Below are 26084 nucleotides of genomic sequence, written 5' to 3'. Positions count from 1 at the left end.
ATAGATTTTGTTTCTGAACTGGCAACATCCGTTATTTGTTTTTGATTGAGCCGGTGATACATTTTAAGTATTCGTGTTTTTATTAAGTTTTTTGTTATTTTAAAATTTAAACATTTAAATACAAAGTACATGAGTGAAATGTTTTTGTGATGGTTTAAAGTGTGGGAGAAAAGTTTTTATCGGCGAGAATGGGTAAAATATGTTGAGGGTTATGTTGGACAACAATAACTTCATACTAGTTGGCAAGTGGCGCGAAACGTACGCCTGACTTCAAGATAATACTTTAAGGTAGGTATTTACAACAGCATCAAAATTAATTGTCGTTTTGGATGCTCCCATACGAATAATCATTAAATTATATTTGTTACTGTTGCACATTTTCATGAACGAGGCATGTGTTTGGAATACATCTGGTCCATGATACCTACAATTTAATCGATGCTATCAACAATATAATATATTCTAAATCACATTCAGTTTTATTGTAAATGCATTTTATTTTATAATTTTGGTAAACAGCGAATTTTAACTAGATTATTTCGTCAATTGAGTAGGTACAGTATATGGCGAAAATTTTTAAATAAATCGTGCGCATCGACACCAGAATAATAATAGTGTTTCCACTTTTTATGAGATTAGTTGATAATTTATATAGTTTAATTGTTATTACACCACATATTTCTTTCAGAGGTTACGATGGGTCAAAACCATCTTTAGATTGAAGTGCCTAATAGGTATATTATAAAGTTATCTCGGTGGCATAGTTGTATTGCGTGCGCGCCATGACTACCACTCCGAGACAGGCAAAAGATATATCTAGGGCAATAACACATCCGTACGGTTAGAAAGCTTGCGCTCAACCGAATGACGCGAGAGTATACAGTGTTGCACTTGCGCCGCCTCGCGGGGGGAAGCGAGGCCCTCTGACTCGCGCTCAAAAAACCGACACCGAATGGAGGCCCACGAGTTACTGCGAGCCATCGCGCGCCATTAACTTTAAGATTTGATTAAGAATTGGTTAAATAGCTGTCAAAAACATCACATGTTCCTAGTTTAAACCTTATTAAAGGCAAGATGGCGAGTATAGTTTACAGCTGATGGAGTAAATTTGTGTATTAACTAAGCATAACTTTGTAATTTTTTATAAGTTAGACTGATAATGTCTGTATTTATATCAAAGTGAAATGCTGCACGTTAATAAATAGGTACATAACTTAAGGATGGTTGAACTGATTTAGCCTGTAGTAATAAGTTTCTCTTGGTTATTTGTCATATTCCAAATCAGGTTTAAATAGAAAGACATTATATAAGTCATTATAATCTAAGAGTGGCGTGAAATCCTCGATGGGGTAGATATATAACAATACAACTGCAGTGCAGCTGAGGTCTCTGTTTTGATCTCGGATTGTGTAAAGTGATTGATTTTCATACTCAGTATTAACCCGGAGACTGGAATTCGTGCTCGATATGTCGACAGGCTCACCTCCATTACTTTATGTGACGAAATACGCACAGCTTAAATAGAGTAGCAAGGGGGCACTTGCCGGTCTGTCTACCCCTTCGAGGACAAAACGCTTGAGTGAGTGTAAGACTGTCGTAGAACTTACTTGCAGAATAATGCTAGCGGCGATTAGGGTCAAGTTGAAGTAATAATACGGCTGGGTGTTCGAAGAATCTAGAAGGTTGTGTAGCTGATTCACGTTGGCGGATAACAGCCCTAAGTCCGCAATGCCCAGAGCGGAGATCTTGTTTAACTGGTATGTTACCAATTTTGGCGGCACCTAAAATGTTAAATGAAATCCACATTCAGTTTCAGACTCGCGGCAAGCCAAGTATAAAATTTGTTCTGAGAGAAGTGATTAATGGAGTAGAATAAATCACTAAGTTGGGGTATATTCTTTCGCTTTCTGCTTTGTAATCACATCACAAGCATGGGACGTTTATTGACTAAGGCCGGATTTGTTTATCTGTGGTCAGGTACAGTTGAAACCCGATCACACTGGCGAATTGCAAATAATTTCACAGGGAGGCGAACGCGTCCAGTGTTAAAAGACCGTTAGCAATACTTGACCACAGATGGAACGACTCTGGTTTACTAATAGATTAGGTGGCTTCCAAGTGATTACCGCTTCCTACCCGCCAAAATGCATACCTATATATGGTGGGTTTTTTAGACGGAATAGCGAGGGCAGTAACAACTACCCAAACTGTTGGAGCTGTGAGAAGAAATATTTAAGAGAACGTGCATTTTTTCTTGAAGATATTAGAATCTGCATTCAAAGATTCTCAAAAAAGAAGTCAGTTCGTAAACGGACAATTACTTTCTTTTAACAATCTAGCTGTTGACTTATAAGAATCAAGTCACTCAGACCTTCCGCGGTTTGACTACTTACTATAAGACATGTGCAATTGCGGGTGTTCGTGTTATTAGGTAATATTGTTCGTACCTCGGGCACTGGTGAGATGCGATCGTCGTCACCAAATCCACTCTGGATCTCGCCACCACCATCTGCAACCATTTTATTAACAACAACTCCGCAAAGTGAATTTGTGAAATGCAAAAGAATCTCTTAACCGCTGTCGCCATAAAAAGTTTATAAGAAGCCTTAATTACAAAAATCCTGTGAGGTTGACAAAAACATGAGTAACTAACACAAGTTGTGATCCCCGAGGCAATTCTTGTGCCCTCGGTGTCCACACCGAATGCACGCCCATGCACGGGGGGACATTTGTCACGGACCTAGACACACAGAGAGTGTGTCTATACTCCCATGGGTGCAAGTTCACGTGGGGGGTCAGATAGGGACTCGTTGAACATTTCTCTCGGCCCATCCTATTACTTCCTCTTCCTTCCCCCCTATTTCTCCTCTTCCCCTTTTCCTCCTGGCCCCTGCATTCGTTAAGCCGGGAGGAACCAGTATACCGTTCGCAGGTTCCTCCCGGTGATGACTGCAGGATCAGCCGTTAAAAACAAGTTGCGACGATAGCCTAGTTGGTTGTGGGACGGACTGCCGAGACGAATGTCCGCAGGTTCAAATCCCAAGGGCACACACCACTGACTTTTCTAAAAAAAAATGTGTGTATTCTTTATGAATTTATCGTTCGCTTTAACGGTGAAGGAAAACATCGTGAGGAAACCTGCACATCTGAGAAGTTCTCTATAGGAATTTCGAAGGTGTGTAAAGTCTACCAATCCGCACTAGGCCAGCGTGGTGGACTAAGGCCTAATCCCTCTCAGTAGTAGAGGAGGCCCGTGCCCAACAGTGAGACAGTATATGATAATACGGGGTTGATATTATTATTATTATTTGTTTTATGTTATTTATTTATGAATGTTATTATTTGTTCATGCATTTCAAAATAACTAAAATACTGAAAATTTTAGACTTTTACAGATTAATATTGAATGCACATATGAACCGTTAAAGAAACGATTTTGTATTTTATGTGACAACAGCGGCAAAGCATCGAAGGTCCCCACTATTATAATTCTCTTTACCCCAAAGAACAAAATCTCATCTGTAAAATGTCTAATTGCAGTATAAAGGTTTTAATTTAAATGAAAATATAATTACTCACCTCCAAATAGAAATAATTTTCTGATAACAATCAATAGTTTTGAAATGAGTAATTGATATTTATATTTTCACTTAAAACCTTCATACTACAAAAATAATTTTAACAAAAAATAAACCGCCTTCAAAACCACTCAAAACCAAAACATAATTACACATAACAAGTATATATTGGATACCAATTTTGGAGTCGGTGCCTAATTAAAATTGCTAGCTAGCTAACTAAATATAGCTATATTTCTTGCATAGTCTATCTATGAGCTACATTTCTTTCAAATGAATTAAAAGGAGTAGGTTCGCGTTTCTACTAACAAACATACACAGTGAAAGGTGTAATACCAAGGACATGTATGGTGTTTCATCTCTTTCTTTCCTCTTTTTCGGGAGTGTAATACACCCACATTTGACCAGCTATATGTAACAGGGGAAGAATTTGGGTAGTGTACAGTTCACAAATTTAAATATTTCCTTAATAGCTTCCATTTGCTGTGCTGCGGCGGTGCGTTCATCTCCGGTGACGATCTGACTTGCTGACTTTGTACGCTGGCAGCACATTGTTTTCGTATATTTCTTAATGTATTTATCTAGCTTAACTAGCAATTTTAATTAGGCACCGACTCCAAAATTGGTATCCGATATATATAACTGTTATGTGAAATTATTTTTTGGTTTTGAGAGGTTTTTGAAGGCGGTTTAATTTTTTGTTAAAATTATTATTATTATTATTTGCTTTTTTGTGTTATTAGAAAATAGACCGTCTCAATGGCATTGTTGTGTTTCGCTCACGATACGACTATGGCGCTGAGGAGTTACACCTCTGAGTACCACTGAAAAGGGGAAAAGTTGTGATGCTATATATATGTATGTAAGAAGTAGAATCAAGCAAACCTAACGCAAAAACACAACTGATATATTTGGCTCACAGTACAACTATCGCGCTGTGGTGTTACATCTCTGCCTACCCCTGAAAAGGGAAAAGGTGTGATGCTATATATATGTAGGTATGTATCTAAGACCTAGAGTCAATTAAATCCAGCCCAAAAACATAACTAAATGTTTCACACACAGTCCGACTATCGCAATAAAATGTTACGCCTCTGCCTACCCCTGAAAAGGGGAAAAGGTGTGATGCTATATATGTCTATGTAAGAAGTAGATTCAAGCAAACCTAACGCAAAAACACAACTGATATATTTCGATCATACTACAACTATCGCGCTGTGGTGTTACATCTCTGCCTACCCCTAAAAAGTGGAGAAGGTGTGATGCTATATACATATACGTATGTATCTAAGACCTAGAGTCAATTAAACCCAACCCAAAAACATAACTGAATGTTTCACACACAGTACGACTATCGCGATAAAATGTTACGCCTCTGCCTACCCCTGACACGAGGAAAAGGTGTTATGCTGTATGTATAAGTATGGGAGAAGTACAGTCAACCAAACTCAATGCAAAAACATAACTAAATACGTCACAGGAAAGCTTTAATTTTAAAAACAAACTACCGAACCGATGTTAAAAAAAATGTTATGGGACCAATCTGGAGAGAAATTCTTTTAAATAAAAAAAGAATTTTCCAAATCGTTTCATAAATGAGCGAGTTCTGAGGTAACAAACATACAAAAAAAAAATCACGTCGATTTGATAACCTCCTCGTTTTATTGAAGTCGTTTAAAAAGAGCATTTTGCAGATGTGGTTTTGATCTTTGGGACCGTCGATATATCGAAATCCGTGAAATTTATGGCATTTGAGGGTATGGGCAGGGAATGTAATTTGTGTTACCATGCGGGCCGTCATTGTCGTCCAGGAGTCCGACGTCGGTGCCGGAGTCCGCGGCGCTGTCGGGCTCCTCTACATCTCCGGCAAACTCGTCGGCCTCAGGCTCTGGGGAAATATTTCATAACATATTAGCTTTAGATTTGACAAAGATTCAGTGAGTGCTGCCATAGGATAAAATCACTGGCGATGTAGATGGTAGATGGTAGTGTTTTTTTGGGGGAGCGGTCGTATCTCTTACCATCAGGCGAGCAGCATGCTCGGCTCATCATTCAACATAAATAAAAGAATTGTTGCCATGTAGGTCTAGTGGCAGTCAACATTGTTTAAGAACTGTGACCGTTATAGGTTGACCTCTGACACATCTCGGAGGCCATGTATATTATTATAGGCACCCACTTACCATAAGGTAACATACCTGTGTACCCTGAGTGTTAAGAAATACCCTTAATCTCAAGTAAACTTACTTACCATCGGATAATGGTTGTTGCTTTTCATTGTTTGCCTTCACCAGTCGTGGTATCTTTGAGTTGTGGCCGTGGACTCTGGGCAAATTCGACTATAAAAACAAAAGTATAACATTGATTAGGCAATAAATACATATTATGTATTATCTCCTTAGCACGTCTAAATCCTTTGCCGACGTAAAACGTGGCTTATTGATTACATAATCTGCCTAAATTCAGAAATTGGTCTCATGGAACATTGTGGCGAAGGCGCCTAGGTACCCGCTGCGCCCTCGTCGCCAAAGGTGGCTCCGTGTCGGGTACTGCTTGCTTAAAGAGCCTCAGGGATACCACGTCTTTCTCATATTTAAAAGAAAAAAATAACTATCTTATTGTAATATTTTATAATACAATTTTCCTTAAAAAACGAGGCGCCGCGCCGCGCCGTGCTTTAGTCACAGCGTGCGCGGATTACAGATGCAGCGCTTCAGTCGTGAATAAAAAACAAGAAATAATTTTCGCTATTAATATAATAAGTATGTAATTTTTTTTTATTTTAATATTTCTTACTATTGAATGGCTGCACGCTATACCCTATGCTAATTTACTAGTAAGTCGGAAACCTCGTCATGAGAATAACAAGTTACTTTGAAAATGTAAAACAATATACTTTTAATGCTAAAATCAACTACCGCTGAAAATCTATCGGATCATAACAATATTATAAAATACCAAATTCATAAGTCATAATAATTCGTGTTAATAAAATACAAGCATCAGAGTGTATTGTGATCGTGCACTTTATTGCAAGCGCGGTGCGCCTGATCAATATCGCATAGCAAAGTGGGCGGGGCGGCCATTTGCAATATTTTCATTTTTCCCGCTATAATTAAGAGTTAACTTAGGATGGATTATTAAAGCCTCAAAACTAGTAGTGATTCTTCTCTTATGACGTGTGTTTGTGGATGGTGAAGGACACTTAACATAAAGTGATGCACATGTGCCATCCTGTTCTATAAATAAATAATGTAGCTTACACAGAGGCTTTTCTCCTTAGCGCCTGCTTTACGTAAACTGCAAATTCAATCGACGCATGAAATTGCTAATAGTGCAAAGACGCACTCTTGTTTATGAACTAAGCGATCATCGTGGCTCGAGCACACAACTGATAACGGTCAAACAGACGGTCCTGGAACTATGGAGGGTGTGTCGTGTGTCGGCAATAAATTACCGATCGACACAGGACGGCCTTGAAACTCTGTACTGTCTACTTATTGTAGACCTACTGTCATACACGATATGGGCCATCATCGAACTCAGTATCTGAGTACACTGCATAAACATGTGAGGGTGTAAACTTATTTTTATGGTAATTCTCAAGTAATACTCATATAATACGATTATAATACAGAAAATTATACGTAAGATAATAAAGGTAATGCAAGAAACTTATTGATTAATTTATTTAAATATTTTTGCGTAACTCTATCTAATCAATAAAATTACACACAGTAAAACAGATGAAGTTAAATAATGCATTAAAATGTAACTCTGTTCAAATATTGCATGGTTCACCACATCTAGAATTACCTAAGTAGAATGTTTGTGCTCCGCGCTAACTTACACTTTTATGCACTATTTTGCAAACCTTTTGAATAATTGTTGAATTAAATAATATAGGTATGGCGTTATAGTTACTCACCAGATGTTTCTCGGCACTACTAAGCTGTCTTCTAGCGTTTTGTCGTGCACTCTTTTTTGAGACTACAAATTTAGGCGCGAACACGCGCGCCGGGCGCGATTTTCTGGTTTTATTCACTTTTTTAGGAATTTCATTCACAAATTCGAAACTTGATTGCTGTCCCGCCATTATTTGGTTTTAAAATGTGTCAATGGGTTAATGAAACAATAGTTTAATTAAATGTTATCGGAATGCGACTGTCTTTTGGTTGAGCAGACACTGTAATGACTGATAGTCATCGCGCCGCACGCGCCGAATATGCCGCGGCGCCGCGCCCTCCACCACACCTCTCCGCATCGCTGTGATTGGTCGCTGTGCATCGCGCCCTACTACAGCTGAACTCTACGTTTTCCAAGTCTGCATCTCCGCTCTAACTGGCGCGGTGGCATGTCTCCATTGCGTGGTTTATAAAACTAGTAAATCTCATTGTACCTTATGCCAATAATAATTAGGTACATCTTTACGTATTTGAATTATTAAGTTCGCGTTGAAAGCTAAAACGTGTATTTTTTTATACAACCGCGTGATGAGAAGAGCGTTGGCCGCATGGTAGAGCCACGCGTAGACATCTGCAAATTATTGCAAATTATTGCAAATTTTTGCATTTTTCTGTTAAGGCACTGGCCCGTAGTTAGGATGATGGGGGATGGGCCCAGTGGATCGGGACATCTTGAAAATGCCGCCACGGTATCCCTTGCCTGTCGCAAAAGGTGATTAAACAAGCCTTGAAAGCTGTGACGAGTACTGCTATTACTAGAATAATGAAGCGGCTTCGAGATAGACTACATTGCGGGCAGTTAGTGTCCCACAGTCGTAATACTCACCAATAAAGTTTGATCGCGTTTCGGAGAGATCTTTAGCCCCTTCATGCAGAGTACTCGCCAAGTCCGTAATATTTTAGGATTAAAATACATATTATATTATAATAATAATATCTGCCTTGTATTATATACTGTCCTACTGTTGGGCACGGACCTCTTCTACTACTGAGAGGGATTAGGCCTTAGTTCACCACGCTGGCCTAGTGCGGATTGGTAGACTTCACACATTCCTATAGAGAATTTCTGAGGTTTGCAGGTTTCCTCACGATGTTTTTTTTTCCTTCACCGTTAAAGCAAGCGGCAATTCACAAAGAATACACACATAAGTTTAGAAAAGTGAGAGGTGTGTGTCCTTGGGATTTCAATCTGCGGACATTCGACTCGACAGAGCGATCCACACCCAACTAAGCTATCGCCGCTATATATATGTATGATATTATTATGAACTAGCTTTTGCCCGCGGCTCCGCCCGCGTTATAAAGTTTTTCGGGCTAAAGTTTTCCGTTATAAAAGTCACGCTATATATTTTCCCGGGAGCCTATGTTCTTCCCAGGGTCTCAAACTGTCTCCATACCAAATTTTATCCTAATACGTTGGGTAGTTTTTGAGTTTAACACGTTCGGGCAGACCGATGCAGCGGGGACTTTGTTTTATGATATATTTTGTAGAACTTTTAAGAGGAACAATCCCGTCATACATTATTGTTGCATAACTTTAACCGTTTACGCAGCGCACGCAACAGAAGCTCTCAAAACTAATAAATTGTCCCCGTTTTTGCATCATGTTTCATTACTGCTCCGCTCCTATTGGTCATAGCGTGACGATATATAACCTATAGCACTCCAGGAACAAAGGGCTATCCAACACAAAAATATTTTTTCAGTTCGAACCGGTAGTTCCTGAGATTAGCGATTACTGCTCCGCTCCTATTGGGCATAGCGTGATGATATATATAGCCTATAGCATTCCAGGAACAAAGGGCTATCCAACACAAAAATAATTATTCAGTTCAAACTCCTAGTTTCTGAGATTAGCCATTACTGCTCTGCTCCTATTGGTCATAGCGTGATGATATATAGCCTATAGCACTTCACGAACAAAGGGCTATCCAATACAAAATGATTTTTTTAGTTCGAACCGGTAGTTCCTGAGATTAGCCATTACTGCTCTGCTCCTATTGGGTATAGCGTGATGATATATAGCCTATAGCACTCCACGAACAAAAGGCTATCCAACGCAAAAAGAATTTTTCAGTTTGGACCGGTAGTTCCTGAGATTAGCCATTACTGCTCCGCTCCTAATGGGTATAGCGTGATGATATATAGCCTATAGCACTCCACGAACAAAGGGCTATCCAACGCAAAAAGAATTTTTCAGTTCGCACCGGTAGTTCCTGAGATTAGACATTACTGCTCCGCTCCTATTGGGTATAGCGTGATGATATATAGCCTATAGCACTCCACGAACAAAGGGCTATCCAACGCAAAAAGAATTTTTCAGTTTGGACCGGTAGTTCCTGAGATTAGCGCGTTCAAACAAACAAACAAACAAACAAACAAACAAACAAACAAAGAAACAAACAAACTCTTCAGCTTTATATAATGGTATAGAAGTATAGATTCATAAAAATACCTATTTTAGGGGGTGGGGCTTGCCCATACCGGGTTATTGAGGCTAATAAATAATTTATTAAAAAAACAATCTCAATTCGACGCGTATTTTTAAAAATATCTTTTATCTCGGAACTCAGTAGTTTATTAACCGATTTGGAAAAATATTTTTTTTATCTGAAACAATTTACTTCCAAATTAGTCCCATAATATTTTTTCTGAATTGGTTTAGTAGTTTGGTTCCTCAATTAAAACGAATGCTATAAGTATGCTATAAGTATAAACAACCGAGTTGGCCGCCGCTGTATAGAAAACATTAGTCTTAGCATTCCAAGGTTTCGTAACGATATATTTCACAACTAGATTGCATTTTAACCATATTTTAAGATTTGATCTCAGTGGGAAGTGGGAAAGTTGTTATAAAACTGTACAAGCACAATAACTTAAAAGATATGCCAACACTGTAGGGGTTTGTTTTGTGATATATTCAGACCGCTGCTGGAGACGTGTGACCACTGACCTGTACGACTCAGAGGTGTGTAGTACATATTACATAATCTGCATTACGTTCGTCAATAACATTAGCATTCATGGGATAATGGCAATTAAAGAAGGTCACAATATCCATCAATTGGAACACAACAGTGCTTGCATGTTGGTGCCATGGTGGTAATGTGTCACAGTGGGCATGCGCCGCGTGATTCACGTTACGTCATAGCTATAACATGCCGAGCTTTCTGTATGTATCTGATATTATAACGAGTATTCATACACAAAAAAACTTGTTAATATTATAAATGTGAATGTTTCTATTCGATAGAAATACGCAGAAACCGCTGAACGGATTTGGATGAAATTCGACAAACGGATAGACATGTCCCAGATAAACACAATATAGTAATTTGTTCCTGTTTTTCAAATCGGATTTTTTAATAGATGGTGCTGTGGATTGCTACAGTGACGTACAAAGCTACGAGTAAACTCAGTATAATACTCTGCGTGAATCCGCGCCGCGCCTCTGGGCGTGCGCTGGCGGGCGAATCAGCTAAACACCGATCGCGTTACGAGAAATGATTGCAATGTATTGCAGATAAAGCTAATTAACAAAACAATGGTTTCCTGGTTGATTTTACTCTTTGTATGTACTCTCGCCCATTCTAAGTGTGGGTAAGTGGTCTATATCGCTAACCGTTACCTTAGTGGTTTTACTTACTTGTACCTACTTAGAAATTACCTTTACGTTTTAAAACAAAATGTCTTTGCAACTGTCGCGGCTCAGTAAAAGTTACGCCTTTAGCTATCAGCCATTTAAAAAGTGCAGATGGGTGAGACCGAAACAAATTGAATAAAACAATGCTACGCGAATCAGGACCACGTAAAAAGTTCTACCTAGTCCCAGTACCTATAAGTACCCCGCTGTGTTCTCCGGAATAAGAAGTAGCCTTGCCTAGGTATAATGATAATACAATATACGGTCTATCTGTATGAAAAATTTCATCCAAATTCTAGGTTTAGAAATATCAGTTTATAATATTAGCAAAAGGTTGTAAGTACACAAGATGTAACCACAACTTAATATGACTCAATATTAATATAATATCGCTGTCTTTATGATTACGTAATCTTGAGTCCCGTTACATTTGTTTAATCTTGCAACGATGTGCACTGACTTCGCGCACGCTGAAATCACTGTAAAATAACTCGAAGCACTCAGATCATTTAGAAACAATGAAGTTCACTTTTATGACTAATACACTGTGGAATTTAATTTACTGTTTTTTTCGAAACATACATATTATACGTATGAAACATTTCTGTAGCATTTAGAAAGCAATATAAAAATATAAAAATTACAACAATTAGCGAAGTCAATCTTTTCTGTGATGTGAAATGTAGAAGGTACTTCAGGCCGCCTTTTATTTTTACCTTCTTTCGTATTTTTCATTGTTGATTTATTGTATGTCATTAACTGAATAGTTACATACGTTTCATAAAAACATTGAATTTCAATTCTACTGTTTATAAGTAACAGGATTAAATTAATATTTTTCTCCAAACCGATATGAGAAATCTCGGTCGTAATGTCAAGTTGCCAAGTGTTTTGTTACGTTGTAGGGGAAAAGTATTGTGGACATCAAATTTATCTTATTGGTTATGTATTTCATGATTAATTTGCCGCGATAAACTGAAGTATATACTATATAGGATACTATATTAGGGATGTAACGAATGTCATTTTTTGAACATTCGCGAATGCGAATGCGAAAGCGAATGTTTAGTTTTTGTTCAAATTTGGCGCCAATTTTCTATGATGATTATCTAAATTTTATTATTATCTAAGATGATAATTATCTAAACATTAAAAAGTTATGTAAAGACTGATAAAAAAATTATAGAATATATTGTTTTTGTTTCTTTCAATTGCTTTTAATTTCTTAGTTGCTATTGTGTTACAAGTTCTATGGGGAATTACATTTTTAAGCCTTATTAAAGTAAACGAAATAATTTTGTTTATTTTTAAAGTTTAATATTCCTCTACTCAAGTTTAATTACTAACTGAAAACGTGGTAAAAATAGTTAATTAATTGGTATGTTTTAAGAAAGAGAGGTATTTTTCTTTGAGAGTCTATAATTTTTTGTTTATTTGTTTAGACTATATTTATAGTTTATTGTAGAAGTATATTGTTTTAGTTTAGATTTTGATTTTATTAACCTACTATTACACACACAGTATTACGAATATTATCTCGGAAGGGGTATGCAAAGGCGCAACCAGGGCACCCACTTTTCGCCAAGTGTGTTCCGTCTAATAGTGTGACAGGGGCGAGCCTATCGCCATGTCGGGCACAAATTTCACACTCCGGGCTGATACTGAGCAGAAAAATCCAAATATCACTTTGCCCGATCCGGGATTCGAACCCAGGACCTTAGAGCGCTGCCGTACCGCACATGCAGTAGAACTATGCCACCGAGGCAGTCTACTATTATCTTCAAATATATTTTTTTCTGATATTGACATTCGCAAAACATTCGCAGAAATTTTGCGAATGCGAATGCGAATGCGAATGCGAACATCCAAAAATATGCGAACATTCGCGAGTGCGAATATTCGTTACATCACTATACTATATATAAAAATCCAAACCTCGGGCCTACAAACCCTGGGTGTGGTATTTGTGTTTGATGCCACAATAGGGTCGTCTATCAAATCATGGGACAGAATAGACATGGCGAAAAGTGACTACACTAATTGGCCTTCTGCGTATCCTTTCGGGGTTAAAAGGCGTGAATGTGTATTTGCGCACCTTAATTGCGTCATTCTACGGACATAAGACGCTAATGTGCTCGATCGGACGGCCGTTTGGACTATAACACTAATACTATACACTTATACCCTACAGTTATTCAATCATAATGCCAAAAATCTTAATCGATAAGGTGATTAGTCTCATGAAATCTTCGAAGCTTGAAGTAGCGTTGGGCACGTGGGCATGGCGGCGTGAGCCGTGAGTGGTGACGGTACAATTAAGCCAATAACAGAGGCCACGCCTCTATATGCCGTCGTGCCGCGCCGTGAGCGTTGTAAAATTGTGCTCTGTGAACAGTTCATGAGGCCAGGGGCGTAGATACCGTTTGGTTAGGTAGTAAAGAGCACCGGGGCCCCTGAGGCCAAGGGACCTGTGGACCCTTATCTAACACTCAAAATTAACTTGCTATTCTTTTATTTAGTTCACCACCTTGTAAAAACTAACAATGCAATGTTTCTTATTGAAAAAACATAAAATCGGGGACGAGTCTTCGCGTCGTTTAAGGGCGTCACTGCATTTCTTTTTAGGATCGGAGCCATTAACATTTATTATTATTGTGTTCCATAAGGCGTATCGTACCTGTACCTACGTGCTTGAATGCCTCATGCCCAGCTCTGTGGCTATTGCTTTTTGATACGGCCACGGCAATGTGATCCAACTACACCTGATGGTAAGTGTGCTCCCATAGAATGTCGACTGACGAAAAATGATTACCCCTCGACAGTCGAATCAATTATGCCGGCCTGTCGGAACTAGATACACACAGGTTGACCTCGGAACGCCACACTCTTACATGGGCCACTATAGCGGGATTTAACACCTTATGATCGGTTTTTGCTATCTGGGCATATATAAAATATATCCTACCACAAGTAAATGTAAATGCAAATGTTATGTGTGTGCAGGCTCTGTAAGTGTAGCCCCATAAGGTGTTGTGGTACATGTTTCGCTCGGCAGGTAAAGCACCGCTGTCTCTGGAAGGTATTGTAGCCAGTATAGTCATTTGGCAGGCATCCTAAGTTTAAAAATACTAAGTGCTACACAGGGAGAATAGTTATGGATCCAGTGTAGAAGTAAACTATCACTTTTGTATTTAGATTCGTACCTCATTGGGATTAAGAATATTCCAATTACTTAAATATCAATTGTAAACGTTAATCTTGATTTCATTAATTAGTAATCGCAATCACTTCTGCGACTGTATTCCACGTTAGTTTATGTTTTAAAAACGGATTGTTTTAAAAATATAATTAAAAGTGTAAGAATATAGCCTAAAATCTCGTTTTGAAAGTTTTCCGAAAGTTTAAATTAAATTGAATTTGTTTTTTTAATAAATTATAATTATATTTTCTATTCGTTATTTTGTAATACAATTACTTTTGCCTAACTCTGCTTATCGGTAGCTCCTGGTGGCACGTTCGTCTACGACATGCCTGAATACATACATGTGTACCTTTATCAGGATATTAATCATTAAAGTAACATACATCAAAATATAAATAACAAGGGAAAAAATGCAGTGCTGCGCAGTAATTTGTATTTTAATTTTCATATATGCAAGCGCGGCGCCTACGACCTACCCCAACACGTCTTGTCATACTGGTGCAAGTAATTACACATTGTGGCCGAACACGAACATTTTGTAGCTGAAACACGTGAGTGTGTGCGTCTAGAATTGGCATTAGGACTTCAGAACCACGGTAACACGTTTATGCAAGGTGATGCAACGATGGACCGTCTGGGCTGTAGCCCCGCGTGACGCTATCGCTTCCGATCCGATTAGATATGCTTTTACGTATTGTTGTTGCTCCTTAACCCCCTATAAATACAGATACATATATGAGAGCCCTGATTCACACAGAGGACTTCAATAGGAATCAGTTGCGATACCGAAAATATTTTTTAATTTTAATTAGGTAATTATAATTAATTAGTTTAAAATGGCTCGACCGGATATGAGCTTTTATATTGTGGATGAAACGCATAAAAAAAGAAATAGAAACGTAAAGAGTGTGCGGCCGGCGCGCGCGCCGCCCAACATCGTGATCACAAAGCCGTGTGCGCGACGAAACACCGCCGTGAAGCAGCGGCCACGACCTCAAAGAGCTGGAAAATATTTGGTGAGTACCTACTACCTACACTATAAATGTTTCGAAGGACAGTGTAAGCAATCGGAATAAAGGTTTTAGGCCATAGTATAACAGTACACATATCTTTGATGAATTCATTGCGTTACGTATTTATTACAGTTTATTTTTTTAGTGAAAATTTGTTTGAAACTGGTAAGTGATGTATTACCTTCTGGCCTCCAAGCTTTTGAATTTTGTTGTTTACATAGTTGAGTAGCTTTCTACGAACCTATATAGACCGGTACGTATACCAGTGTACGGCGAAATTAATTATCTGTAATCCGATTATGTTCACAGTAATTGCAATCAATCGTCAATCGAGATTACTAAAATTACTAATCGTAGTAACGTGATAACTTCTGTAAGTGCGTTTCACTGTTCGTGTTTGAAAAGAGAGTTGCTCCAAAATCGAATTTAAAGTTAATGTAAGTAAGTATATCGCCCAAAAACTGAATTGTAGCGTTTCCTGAGTCTATTTTTAACTAAAAAATGTTGTTGAAAATCTGATCACGTACTAAAATAAAAAACCTAAATGTATGTTATGTACAATTTCTTAGTTTATTTAACTTTCTTTAAATGTATAATAAAAAAGTAATATTAACCAATCAGGATTACAAAAATATAATAGTTAATCCAATTATAAATTATATAATAAAATTGTAATCGTTAATCGAATTTTGAGATAACTTTTATAATTAAATTTGTAATCGTAATCGTTAATTTTAATCTAATTACATATTGCCCAACCCTGGTAAATAGTATGGGAGAAGATTTGTCTGATTTAAATTGAATTGAGCACTAGTAAGTACTGTGTAGAGTCCGGCGTAGAGCTGCTTTCCTTGCGTTCGTACATACAATCACAATTTGTCAGCCACAGCCGCAGCCGACGGCAGCGCACCGACGCTCTGTGTCATTGTGTGCGTGAATGGGCGGGGACAACACGCTATTTTGTACTTGCCACGTGTTGGGTGCTCGTCACTAGGCCCTACCCATCAGTAGCGAACCGTCCATACAGCCCTATTCCTACCGGCTTCCCTTTTAATTTTATTTACATCTGTCTAGTTTTTGTTTCCTGTTAAGGGGTGGTTTTCCTGTACGCCGACGCCCCACCCCCCCTCCAAAAGTTATGTAACTCTAAAGTTAAATTACTTTTCTAATATTCGCAGTTATTTTACGAAAAATACCGGAAAGTCGCTAAAATACCTTCGTTATTCTTAATAAAAATAAAAAGAAATCAATGTTACATAACGCTTTGTATGAATCAACCCCCCCCCTCTATAGCCCCTGTAACGTATCGTAACGTTTTACAAGACCCCCCCTCCCCCCAAATTGCGTCACTTAATACTTGAGCAGCCCCTAAATTGATCGCGACATGTTACCTAAACCAATTTTATTTTTGCCTCAGGCTACCTTTTGAAAAATTCCACCCTCCGCCCCTGCTACTACATTGCCATAATAATAAATAAAATAATAAATAAAATCAGTTTATTGTCTTATTACACAAGTGATAACATACATATTCTTACACTTATACTATAATAAAGACAAAAGGATGCGGCTCAGCTTGTGCTGACCGGGACAGTGGTTCCGAGCAGCGCTGGTTTTCAGCCTCTCCTAACTTCCTAGGATGTTATGCGGAAAGTGTATAGCGTTGGCCTTTCAAGTGACAAATAACATTTTATGTTTAAGTAAATTAAACTATGTGAAAAAAAAAAGACAATATCAAATGACTAAAAATTAAATAAAAAGCAATAATGACTTTAATAAGAACGGATCTCTAGTTTATGTGTGTGTGTGAGTATGTGTGTGTTAGTGTATGAATTTATTTGTGCATAACTAATTGTACAATATGGGTTATTCATTAAAATAGTCACATAGGCGAGAAAATTGCCAGTAAGGGTGAGTCAAGTTTTCTGCTGCAAGCTGTCTTTTAAGTAAAGCATTTTTGTACCTCATTTTAAATGTCAGTAAACTTATCTTTTTTCTTAAAGGAGGGGGGAGGTCGTTCCAAATTCTTGCTGCAGTGAACTTGAAACACGTTCTGTACCGTGTGGAGCTGTGCACTGGAGTGACAAGAGAGTTATTACTAGCCGACCGAAGATTCCTATGAGTTATATCTTTTACCCAAGAGAGTTTTTCGAATAAATATTCTGGTTTTTTATACCAAATTACTCTTTGGACTGTGCAAGCGTAATGTAATTCTCTTCTTGCAGACATGTTGAGAATTTTTTTCTTATTCAAATATGGTGTGATGAATTCTCTCCGAGGTATATTATAACAAAATCGTATACAGGCATTTTGTACTCTTTGGATAATTCTTTCTGTTTTGGAGTTTAACCTGGGCCCGAACACCGTACTGCAATAAATAAATTGAGACAGAACTAGTGACTCGGTTAGAAGAATCCGAAGGTTTTCGTTAATGTATGGTCTAATTTTGTATAGAGTTTTTAATTTAAAAAAGGCGTTTCTAATTTTACTGTTTATATGATCTACATATTTTTGTTCCCCATCTATAATAAGACCCAGATTACGTGCAGATTTTACATGTTCAAGCACTGTGTCGTTAATTTTTACCTGCTCTCCACAATTAAGCGTATGTTTTATTTGATGTTTTGTTCCTAGCACTAGCATTTGAGATTTTGTCGGATTTAATAACAGAGAGTTCTTTTGGACCAGTTGTAAATATTCGTCAAGTCATTATTTATTTTCTTGATAGCTGCTTCAGTGTCTTTACTAGGGAACGAGTAGTATAGTTGTGTATCGTCAGCGTATAAATGATATTTACAGTACTCTATGCATTTTGGTAAATCGGCTGTGAAGATACTAAACAGAATTGGACTTAATAATGAACCCTGGGGTACCCCTCTTTGTAATTGTTTAATTGCAGAATATTTTTATCTCCGCCTTTGCTATCTGTAACAACGAACTGTTCCCGTCCCGTGAGAAAAGTCCGAAACCATCTGCAGGTATTAAGTGAAAACCCATAGCTTGCCAGTTTGGCTAACAAAAGTTCGGGATGTAAACAGTCAAAAGCGCGCGAGTAGTCAAGGAGCACCATAATACTACTCAGTCCCTTATCTGAAGCCTCCGTTAGGTCGTCTGTGACATGCAAAGGTGCAGTTTCAGTACCATGACCTCTGCGGAAGCCTGATTGAAATTTTGGTATAATGATTTTACTGTCGAGGAATTTAAGTATTTGGTCTAGAGCCACTTTTTCAATTACTTTAGATAGAACCGGTAGAATTGAGATGGGACGGAGATCATTTAGTTGGCTAGCAGTATTTTTTTTGGGTAGGGGTCTAACTAATGCTCTCTTCCAATATGAAGGAAATGTATGTGTTTCAATAGATTTATTTACTATATTTGTTATAACTGGCAAGGTTACTTTTAATGTTGCTTTTATCATGTCTATATTTATACTATCGTATCCATCTGCTTTCGTTTGTATGCTATATATAATTTTTTTAACTTCAGATTCAGTGGTTGGTTTTAGATCAAAAATATCATATGTTAGGTTTTTATTTTTGCATATTGGTATCTCTTCCATATTTATACTATTGTTTAATGGTAGATTAAGAAAGTGGTCATTTATAGCATCCGGGTTATTAAGGTGATCTGGAATTAAATGTGTGCAGGGCTTATCAAGTATTGTTGTATTTTTCAAACTTTTCCATAATAAAGCAGGGTATTTTAGGTTACTATTTATAAAAGTGTTGAAATACGCTTTTTTCTCTCGCTCTATAGTAGCTGTTACAAGATTCCTGAAACTACGATAGTAATCTTTTGAACTTTCCGTTTTATTTACTTGTGCTTTTATTAGCGCTTCATCTCGTAAGTCAATCATGAATTTGACCATGTCAGTGATCCATGGTTTAGGTTTATGCCTTACCGTTAATTTTTTAATGGGTGCATGTATATCAAATAATGTTAATATGTATTTATTAAAGGTATTATGTATTTATTAATATTATTATAAGTAGCGATATACTTACATCTATAACAAATGCAAAAGTTCGTCAAAATGTTCCGACGTTTGGATGCTTGTTAGAAGTAAAGGCAGAAACAGCTGAACGGTTTTTTGGTACAGGGTTAGGCCTTGTCTTGGATTACCACATAGACTTTTACTCCAGTAGCATGCGTCCATGGGGAAATCATGAAGTTTTAGTCTGGTTTTATAAATAGATGGCACTAGCGTCATACAGGTGGCGCTAAGTCGCCGCTGTGTTTTATGAACTTTTATAGTGAGAAAGGGTCTTCACGCGGGCGACTAACTAAGTAATACTTTAGCAGACATAAGCGAGATAAAAAAATGTACGACCGCGTGACGTCATAGTTTACTACTTAAACGTGTTTCAATATTACTATAGACGAATATGTACATAGTACATATCTATACTATTATATAAAGCTGAAGAGTTTGTTTGTTTGTTTGTTTGTTTGTTTGAACGCGCTAATCTCAGGAACTGCCGGTCCAAACCGAAAAATTCTTTTTGCGTTGGATAGCCCTTTGTTCGTGGAGTGCTATAGGCTATACATATATCATCACGCTATACCCAATAGGAGCGGAGCAGTAATGGCTAATCTCAGGAAATACCGGTCCAAACTGAAAAATTATTTTTGCGTTGGATAGCCCTTTGTTCGTGGAGTGCTATATTCTATATATCTTCACGCTATACCCAATAGGAGCGGAGCAGTAATGTTAATCTCAGGAACTACCGGTCCAAACTGAAAAAATATTTTTGCCTTGGATAGCTCTTTGTTTGTGGAGTGCTATAGGCTACATATCATCACGCTATACCCAATAGGAGCGGAGCAGTAATGGCTAATCTCAGGAACTACCGATTCGAACTGAAAAAATATTTTTGGGTTGAATAGTCCTTTGTTTGTGGAGTGCTCAAAGTCATATATCATCACGCTATGACCAATAGGAGCGGAGCAGTAATGGCTAATCTCAGGAACTATCGGTCCAAACTGAAAAATTCTTTTTGCGTTGGATAGCCCTTTGCTCGTAGAGTGCTATAGGCTATATATCATCATGCTATATTCAATAGGAGCGGAGCAGTAATGGCTAATCTCAGGAACTACCGATTCGAACTGAAAAAATATTTTTGGGTTGAATAGTCCCTTGTTTGTGGAGTGCTTAAAGTCATGTATCATCACGCTATGACCAATAGGAGCGGAGCAGTAATGGCTAATCTCAGGAACTACCGATTTCAACTGAAAAATTCGTTTTGTGTTGGATAACCCTTTATTTGTGGACCGCTATAAGCTATATATCATCACGCTATGACCAATAGGAGCGGAGCAGTAATGGCTAATCTCAGGAACTACCGGCTTTAACTGAAAAAATCTTTTTGTGTTGGATAGCCCTTTGTTTGGAGTGCTATATGCTATATATCATCACGCTATGACCAATAGGAGCGGAGCAGTAATGAAACATGTTGCAAAAACGGGGAAACTTATAAGTGTTGAGAGCTTCCGTTGCCTGCGCTGCGTAAACGGTTAAAGTTATGCAACAATGATGTATGACGGGATTGTTCCACTTTAAAAGTTGAAAAAAATATATTATAAAAAACAAAGTCCCCCGCTGCATCTGTCTGTCTGAACGTGTGAAACTCAAAACTACACAACGTATTAAGATGAAATTTGGTATGGAGACAGTTTGAGACCCTGGGAAGAACATAGGCTCCCGGGAAACTATTACATTTATAACGGAAAACTTTAGCCTGAAAAACTTTATAACGCGAGCGGAGCCGCGGGCAAAAGCTAGTTATGGATATATGTAAATTATATACCTATACTATTTTGCGCAATAAATAACATTTGCTCTGATTATGAAATAGGCACTTTTTCAGTACTTCGAGTAGTTACTGTTATTGAATTTAATTTCAAATTAATTATAATACTGTATATACTGCATTATAAAATTATCGTAGGTTTAAAAGATTTTATCTGAAATATAAACAAACTAATGGGTTATTTTGTAGATACACTTTGATTTTGTGTGTCACAAAATTATTATCTAAATTAGCAGTTAGAGGCGCAGTTTATAATAAAATGAATTCAACAGAATGGAAACGTGCTAATGAAATGTTGTTTAACATTCGATATATGTAGCTTTATTTACTAAACTGATAGTGAACTAGTATTATTAGCAACTAACTAAATTTTGCTACTAGAATTATAACAGGCAACGCGACAAAGGGCATAATGTATGTGGATTTGTAAATATAGTAATTAACATTACTACGCGAAAGGTGTCTTAAGTATTTTGTTAATTGAAACTATAAAGAATTCGTAGGAGACTTGCGCTAATAATGACGTAGGAGCCTATAAAACGTTTGATTGATTGTTAAACTAATTTTTGCCACATGATTTTGAGGAGGCGCTTGCGAAAACTTCCAGAATGCTCATTTATATCGCACCTTTAGAGTAACAATGTCGCAAGTGCAAAAAAACCGTTAAATTGATTTTATAATCCACAACATTTGAAAAGTGTTAAACTATCGAATGCAACATCGACTTTCGTGTAATTACCGAAATTCTAAAGGCACGATATATGTATTTGTCTAAATCGACGTCATAATTATATTGTAACATAGTTCTCCTATTTTCAAACCAGGGTTTTAGTGATTGTAGAGGATGTTCTGTCACGTTTATGTGTTACCTATACTTTTATCTTTTGCCTGTGTTATATCTTATCACTAAACTTTTGTAAACTAAACCCTTAGTTAAATATATTACTTACTGTAGAGACTGCTACTTGTATGCCACTAATCACACTTATTACACACGTCAGTTGAAATAATGCAAATTCCACTTCAGGATGTAATCTAACTGCACAAAACACGGATGATCACGAACACACAAATACTTTTAAAACGAGTAACATCTCCAATATCTGTTCACTCACAACGCACCAGTACGGTCTGGTTTGATACTATATTTAGTTTTGTTTAAACAAAGTTTGTGCCATCAGCCGTGAGTACCTCTCACAGCGCCGGGAATCGTGATAAGACTGTTAAGAATATAAAACTTACGTATGTACAGTCAAAATGAAATGAAAATACAAATTGTTTATTATAAAATCACATTTACAACGACTTAAAATTATTGAAGATTTTATAAAATTTATCACGAGAATTAATTTAAATAAGTACTAAAATGATCAGGGGTCCCCATACTAGACGAAGGCTATATCTTGGGAAACCAATGTTAAAATTACAAAATATAAAAAATCTTTATTTGACCAATTAAATGTGAAAAATAAGTTTTAAACGGAATTTACAAGAAAGATAAAATACTTAGCCGTGTTCCCGACGCCGCGCCATACCCGTTCAAGGGCACTTGCAATCTGTAACTTCACGGTTATACTCCAAGCGATAAGCAGAGGTGGAATTTGTCGCACCATTCACCACGTTATTCAATACAAATTAAATAAATTTAAATTTGGAATACTCGTGTCTTCTTAAGGTTATAGCTTAAGGTCCATTTTCATACATTTTGTTTCACCTTTAATCTGGGTAACTAAACAAGTATTGACAGAAAAACGTAAAAATAATTAATATGCATGGATATTTCGGCCTTAAAAAATTTAATACGACGAAATTTTAAAGGCCGAAATATCCATGCATATTAATTATTTTTACGTTTTTCTTTTAACTGCGAGAACTAATCACTAACTAGACGTGAATTTAAATTCTTTACTTGCCAATACTTGTTTAGTTACCCAGATTAAAGCCGAAACAAAATGTATGAAAATGGACCTTAAGCTATAACCTTAATATCGAAATCTAAGCAATTAAAATGGGTGTTACACGTAGTTATTTATAATGTAAATAAGATGTAAGAATATAAGGCCTCTGATACCACAGGACGACAGGAGTGCAATGCTAGTGATCAGCTTTGTTCTTTACTAGGTGTCTACCGTTCATGACCTGATCGTATCTATTTCATTTATATAATTATATCTATAAGTAATCGAGTGGAATGACATAACTGCCTATTACAGAACCTTCTTGTTCAGATCGAATGCGAACCCATGCACGGAGGGATATTTGCCGCGGCCTTAGGTACATACACAGTCCAGTGTGTGCCTTCCGTGACCATGAAGGGAGCAAAGTCTTCGAAACTTCGGGAGAAAAAGTAAAAGATATTAGAACTGCGATAAAATCCGAAAAATAGTTTCATTGTAGAGGAACAGATGGTTGCGTTCCTCTATGGAGAGGGAAGATTTCCAGTCAGGCTGATGTTGCGCCTGACCGGCTGCGGCCCCTCCGACAATTTTTATTCGGAGGTGGTATATATGCTGCACGTCGCGCAAATTGTGCAAGCGTGATTCAGGATCGACGTCGCCATCTATCGTTATTGCTGTGTGATATCACTGTAGTTGCGTCACTGCATCGATCCTCTTGCTGTTCCGGTGATGTTGACAAGATGGCGGTGTATGCATCGATTGTACCGCCACAATGTCTAACATTCGCGTAAACATAAGAAATCATTATAATTACTGATTTTGTTGACGGCTCCGCTAGTGTGCCTATTACATTACAAAAAACACATGTTTCCTTCTGTAAACGTTCATAAACTGCAGTCTTTATTAGTTTTCATTATACTATTTATATTTATGATTATGGCGATATATTATGTACAATGCGTCACAGTTCATTGAATCATTTAAATCTACGAGCAGACAATAATCTGTATTACCCACCCAATAAACCCAATAGATACAGGTACAAGGTAGACATGAGCCTGTGTTTTGTACCGCCGCGCCGGTAAGCATTGACTCCGCTAATAAGCAGAATATTATGCATATCAATCACATTTATTCGATTCAAAACTAAAATAAAACATTCAAAATTTATCTCCCCCGAGGAAGCAAAATCCTACATGTGTCCGCGATGCTTACTAATAGGTACAATAATATTACTAACTGATACCTGCATTGAACACTACGCCTACTCGAAAACGTCAATAAACAGTAGAGACGTTGAAAGAAAACAAACTACTTTTACATTATTAGCGCTATTTTATGAGCGTCATGTGTAATTCAGAACCTATATTGGTGAGCTTAGAACAAATACGTCAAAACATTTATAATGATAGTTTGTAGTGAATCTTGATGTTGTAATTCAAATTTCCTTTAGCTGTGGTCGCTAATATCGTATCACAGTCGTCACATTCATTGTGTAATTATCAATTGTACTTTAATATCGTAGTGCTTTGTATTTGCATTTTCATTACCTGGTTTAAATTTATCGAAGTCACCGAAGTTAGCTTTTTGCTTTGGGACAAAGAGTTGTAGCTTAGAATTGCCACTTCCCCCAAGGCCTCGCCGCTCGCTTGTTGACCTGCCTGACCAAGTTGATCACCATTCCAGGAGCTTCGTACGGAGTGACCTTCTTCAGCTGTTTTTACGTATTCTACGAATTGTGCTGTGGCCGCGTCCTGATCCAGACGATCGTCGAGGCGTGTTCCCGTCCTAGGCTGCGACAGCAAAAAGTCTGAAGCGCAGAAGGAGTTGGACCCGCGAATCCAGGGGTGTGGCATTTAATTTCGGGGACGAGTAAGGATGTGAGACCGAGGGCGAAACCCACAACCACAAACTTTATTTTTTAATATTATATATTTATTTTTGATAACAGTTTTTTCTTATTTTATTTTGTCAAGTCTATTTTTGTGACACTCATTCTTTCGCACGCATCATCGTTTCCGATGACGTCATATTGCGCCTCTTTTCTGGTTTATTGATACTTTCTCCTTCTATCGAAATTTTGTAGGCTTATAACTTGTTTAATTTTTACTGGATTTAAATCAATCTCTCTGTGTTAGAATTTACTTATATGGAATAAATATTTGATAAATATAAACAACATAGGTACCTAAATAAGCTAAACATTTTTAATCGTGGGTAGTGCCAAATGAGTCTTACTTTATATTTATTATTTTAGGTGTATGGGTGGTGATGACGTACCATCACTCTTTTTTTACCCGACTTCAAAAAAGGAGGAGGTTCTCAATTCGACTGCATGATTTTTTTGCTGTGTTTGTTACGCCATTAGTGTCCATAAATCTGTCCAGATTTTTAAAATTCATTTTATAGTTCGATAGTATTGAATAAAGATAAATTTAAAGGTTGAATAATGTCTTTTAAACGTATTTTATATAAATAGTATATTTAAAGGTATCTTCGTAAACATATATTGTTTCTTTTGATATCTGCCGAGCAGCGTTGTTGTCTTCCGTGTGTCAAAATATGTATTGAACAGTTCGTTTAGTGTAACAACTAATAAATGTATATTTAAGAAATCTTACTCAATTTTATTCAAATATAGTCATAACCCAACAGATAGGAGATACTTCTGAAGTGGTCCCATAGTCACCAAGTCAGGATCTGATGATCGAAACCTGGAAAAATCGAAGGGAACCCTTAAATTTTATATGCACACACATCGTTTTTCGCAAAGTTTATGGAGTAATTTAAGTAGGTACTTACTTGCGTATAGTAATCATCATCTTATGTAGCTGAGCTGATGATGGAAGGAACAACTCCTTAACAGTAAGGAGTTACTCGAAGCGGCATCGCCTGATTTAGTAAATTCTTTTTATGTTTGAAAGTGCGTTTGCCATTTGGTCTCATGATTCTTACTAACACAAAAAAGCAATAAA

At 37.3% G+C, this 26084-nt stretch overlaps 1 protein-coding gene and 1 long non-coding RNA gene across 2 annotated transcripts; one reads left to right on the top strand and one right to left on the bottom strand.

The window, feature by feature from the left end:
* Positions 1-1607: 1607 nt before the first annotated feature.
* On the bottom strand, positions 1608-7674 carry LOC119191284 (the record flags this gene model as incomplete). The annotated part of the gene is made up of 5 exons (XM_037445196.1): positions 7507-7674; positions 5830-5917; positions 5365-5466; positions 2448-2509; positions 1608-1781 (listed from the first exon to the last, which is right to left on the bottom strand). Coding segments are annotated over exons 1-5 (594 nt in total), but the record flags the coding sequence as incomplete, so codon positions are not given.
* Positions 7675-24163: 16489 nt separating this feature from the next.
* LOC115454948 lies at positions 24164-25057 on the top strand. The gene is made up of 2 exons (XR_005113411.1): positions 24164-24480; positions 24796-25057. It is a non-coding gene; the product is annotated as an uncharacterized LOC115454948 (long non-coding RNA).
* Positions 25058-26084: the final 1027 nt, after the last annotated feature.

Source organism: Manduca sexta, unplaced genomic scaffold, assembly GCF_014839805.1.
Source record: "Manduca sexta isolate Smith_Timp_Sample1 unplaced genomic scaffold, JHU_Msex_v1.0 HiC_scaffold_1301, whole genome shotgun sequence".
In the NCBI taxonomy this organism is placed as follows: domain Eukaryota; kingdom Metazoa; phylum Arthropoda; class Insecta; order Lepidoptera; family Sphingidae; genus Manduca; species Manduca sexta.
Note: the sequence above shows the minus strand (reverse complement) of the source record. Positions and strands in the feature narration are given on the sequence as shown.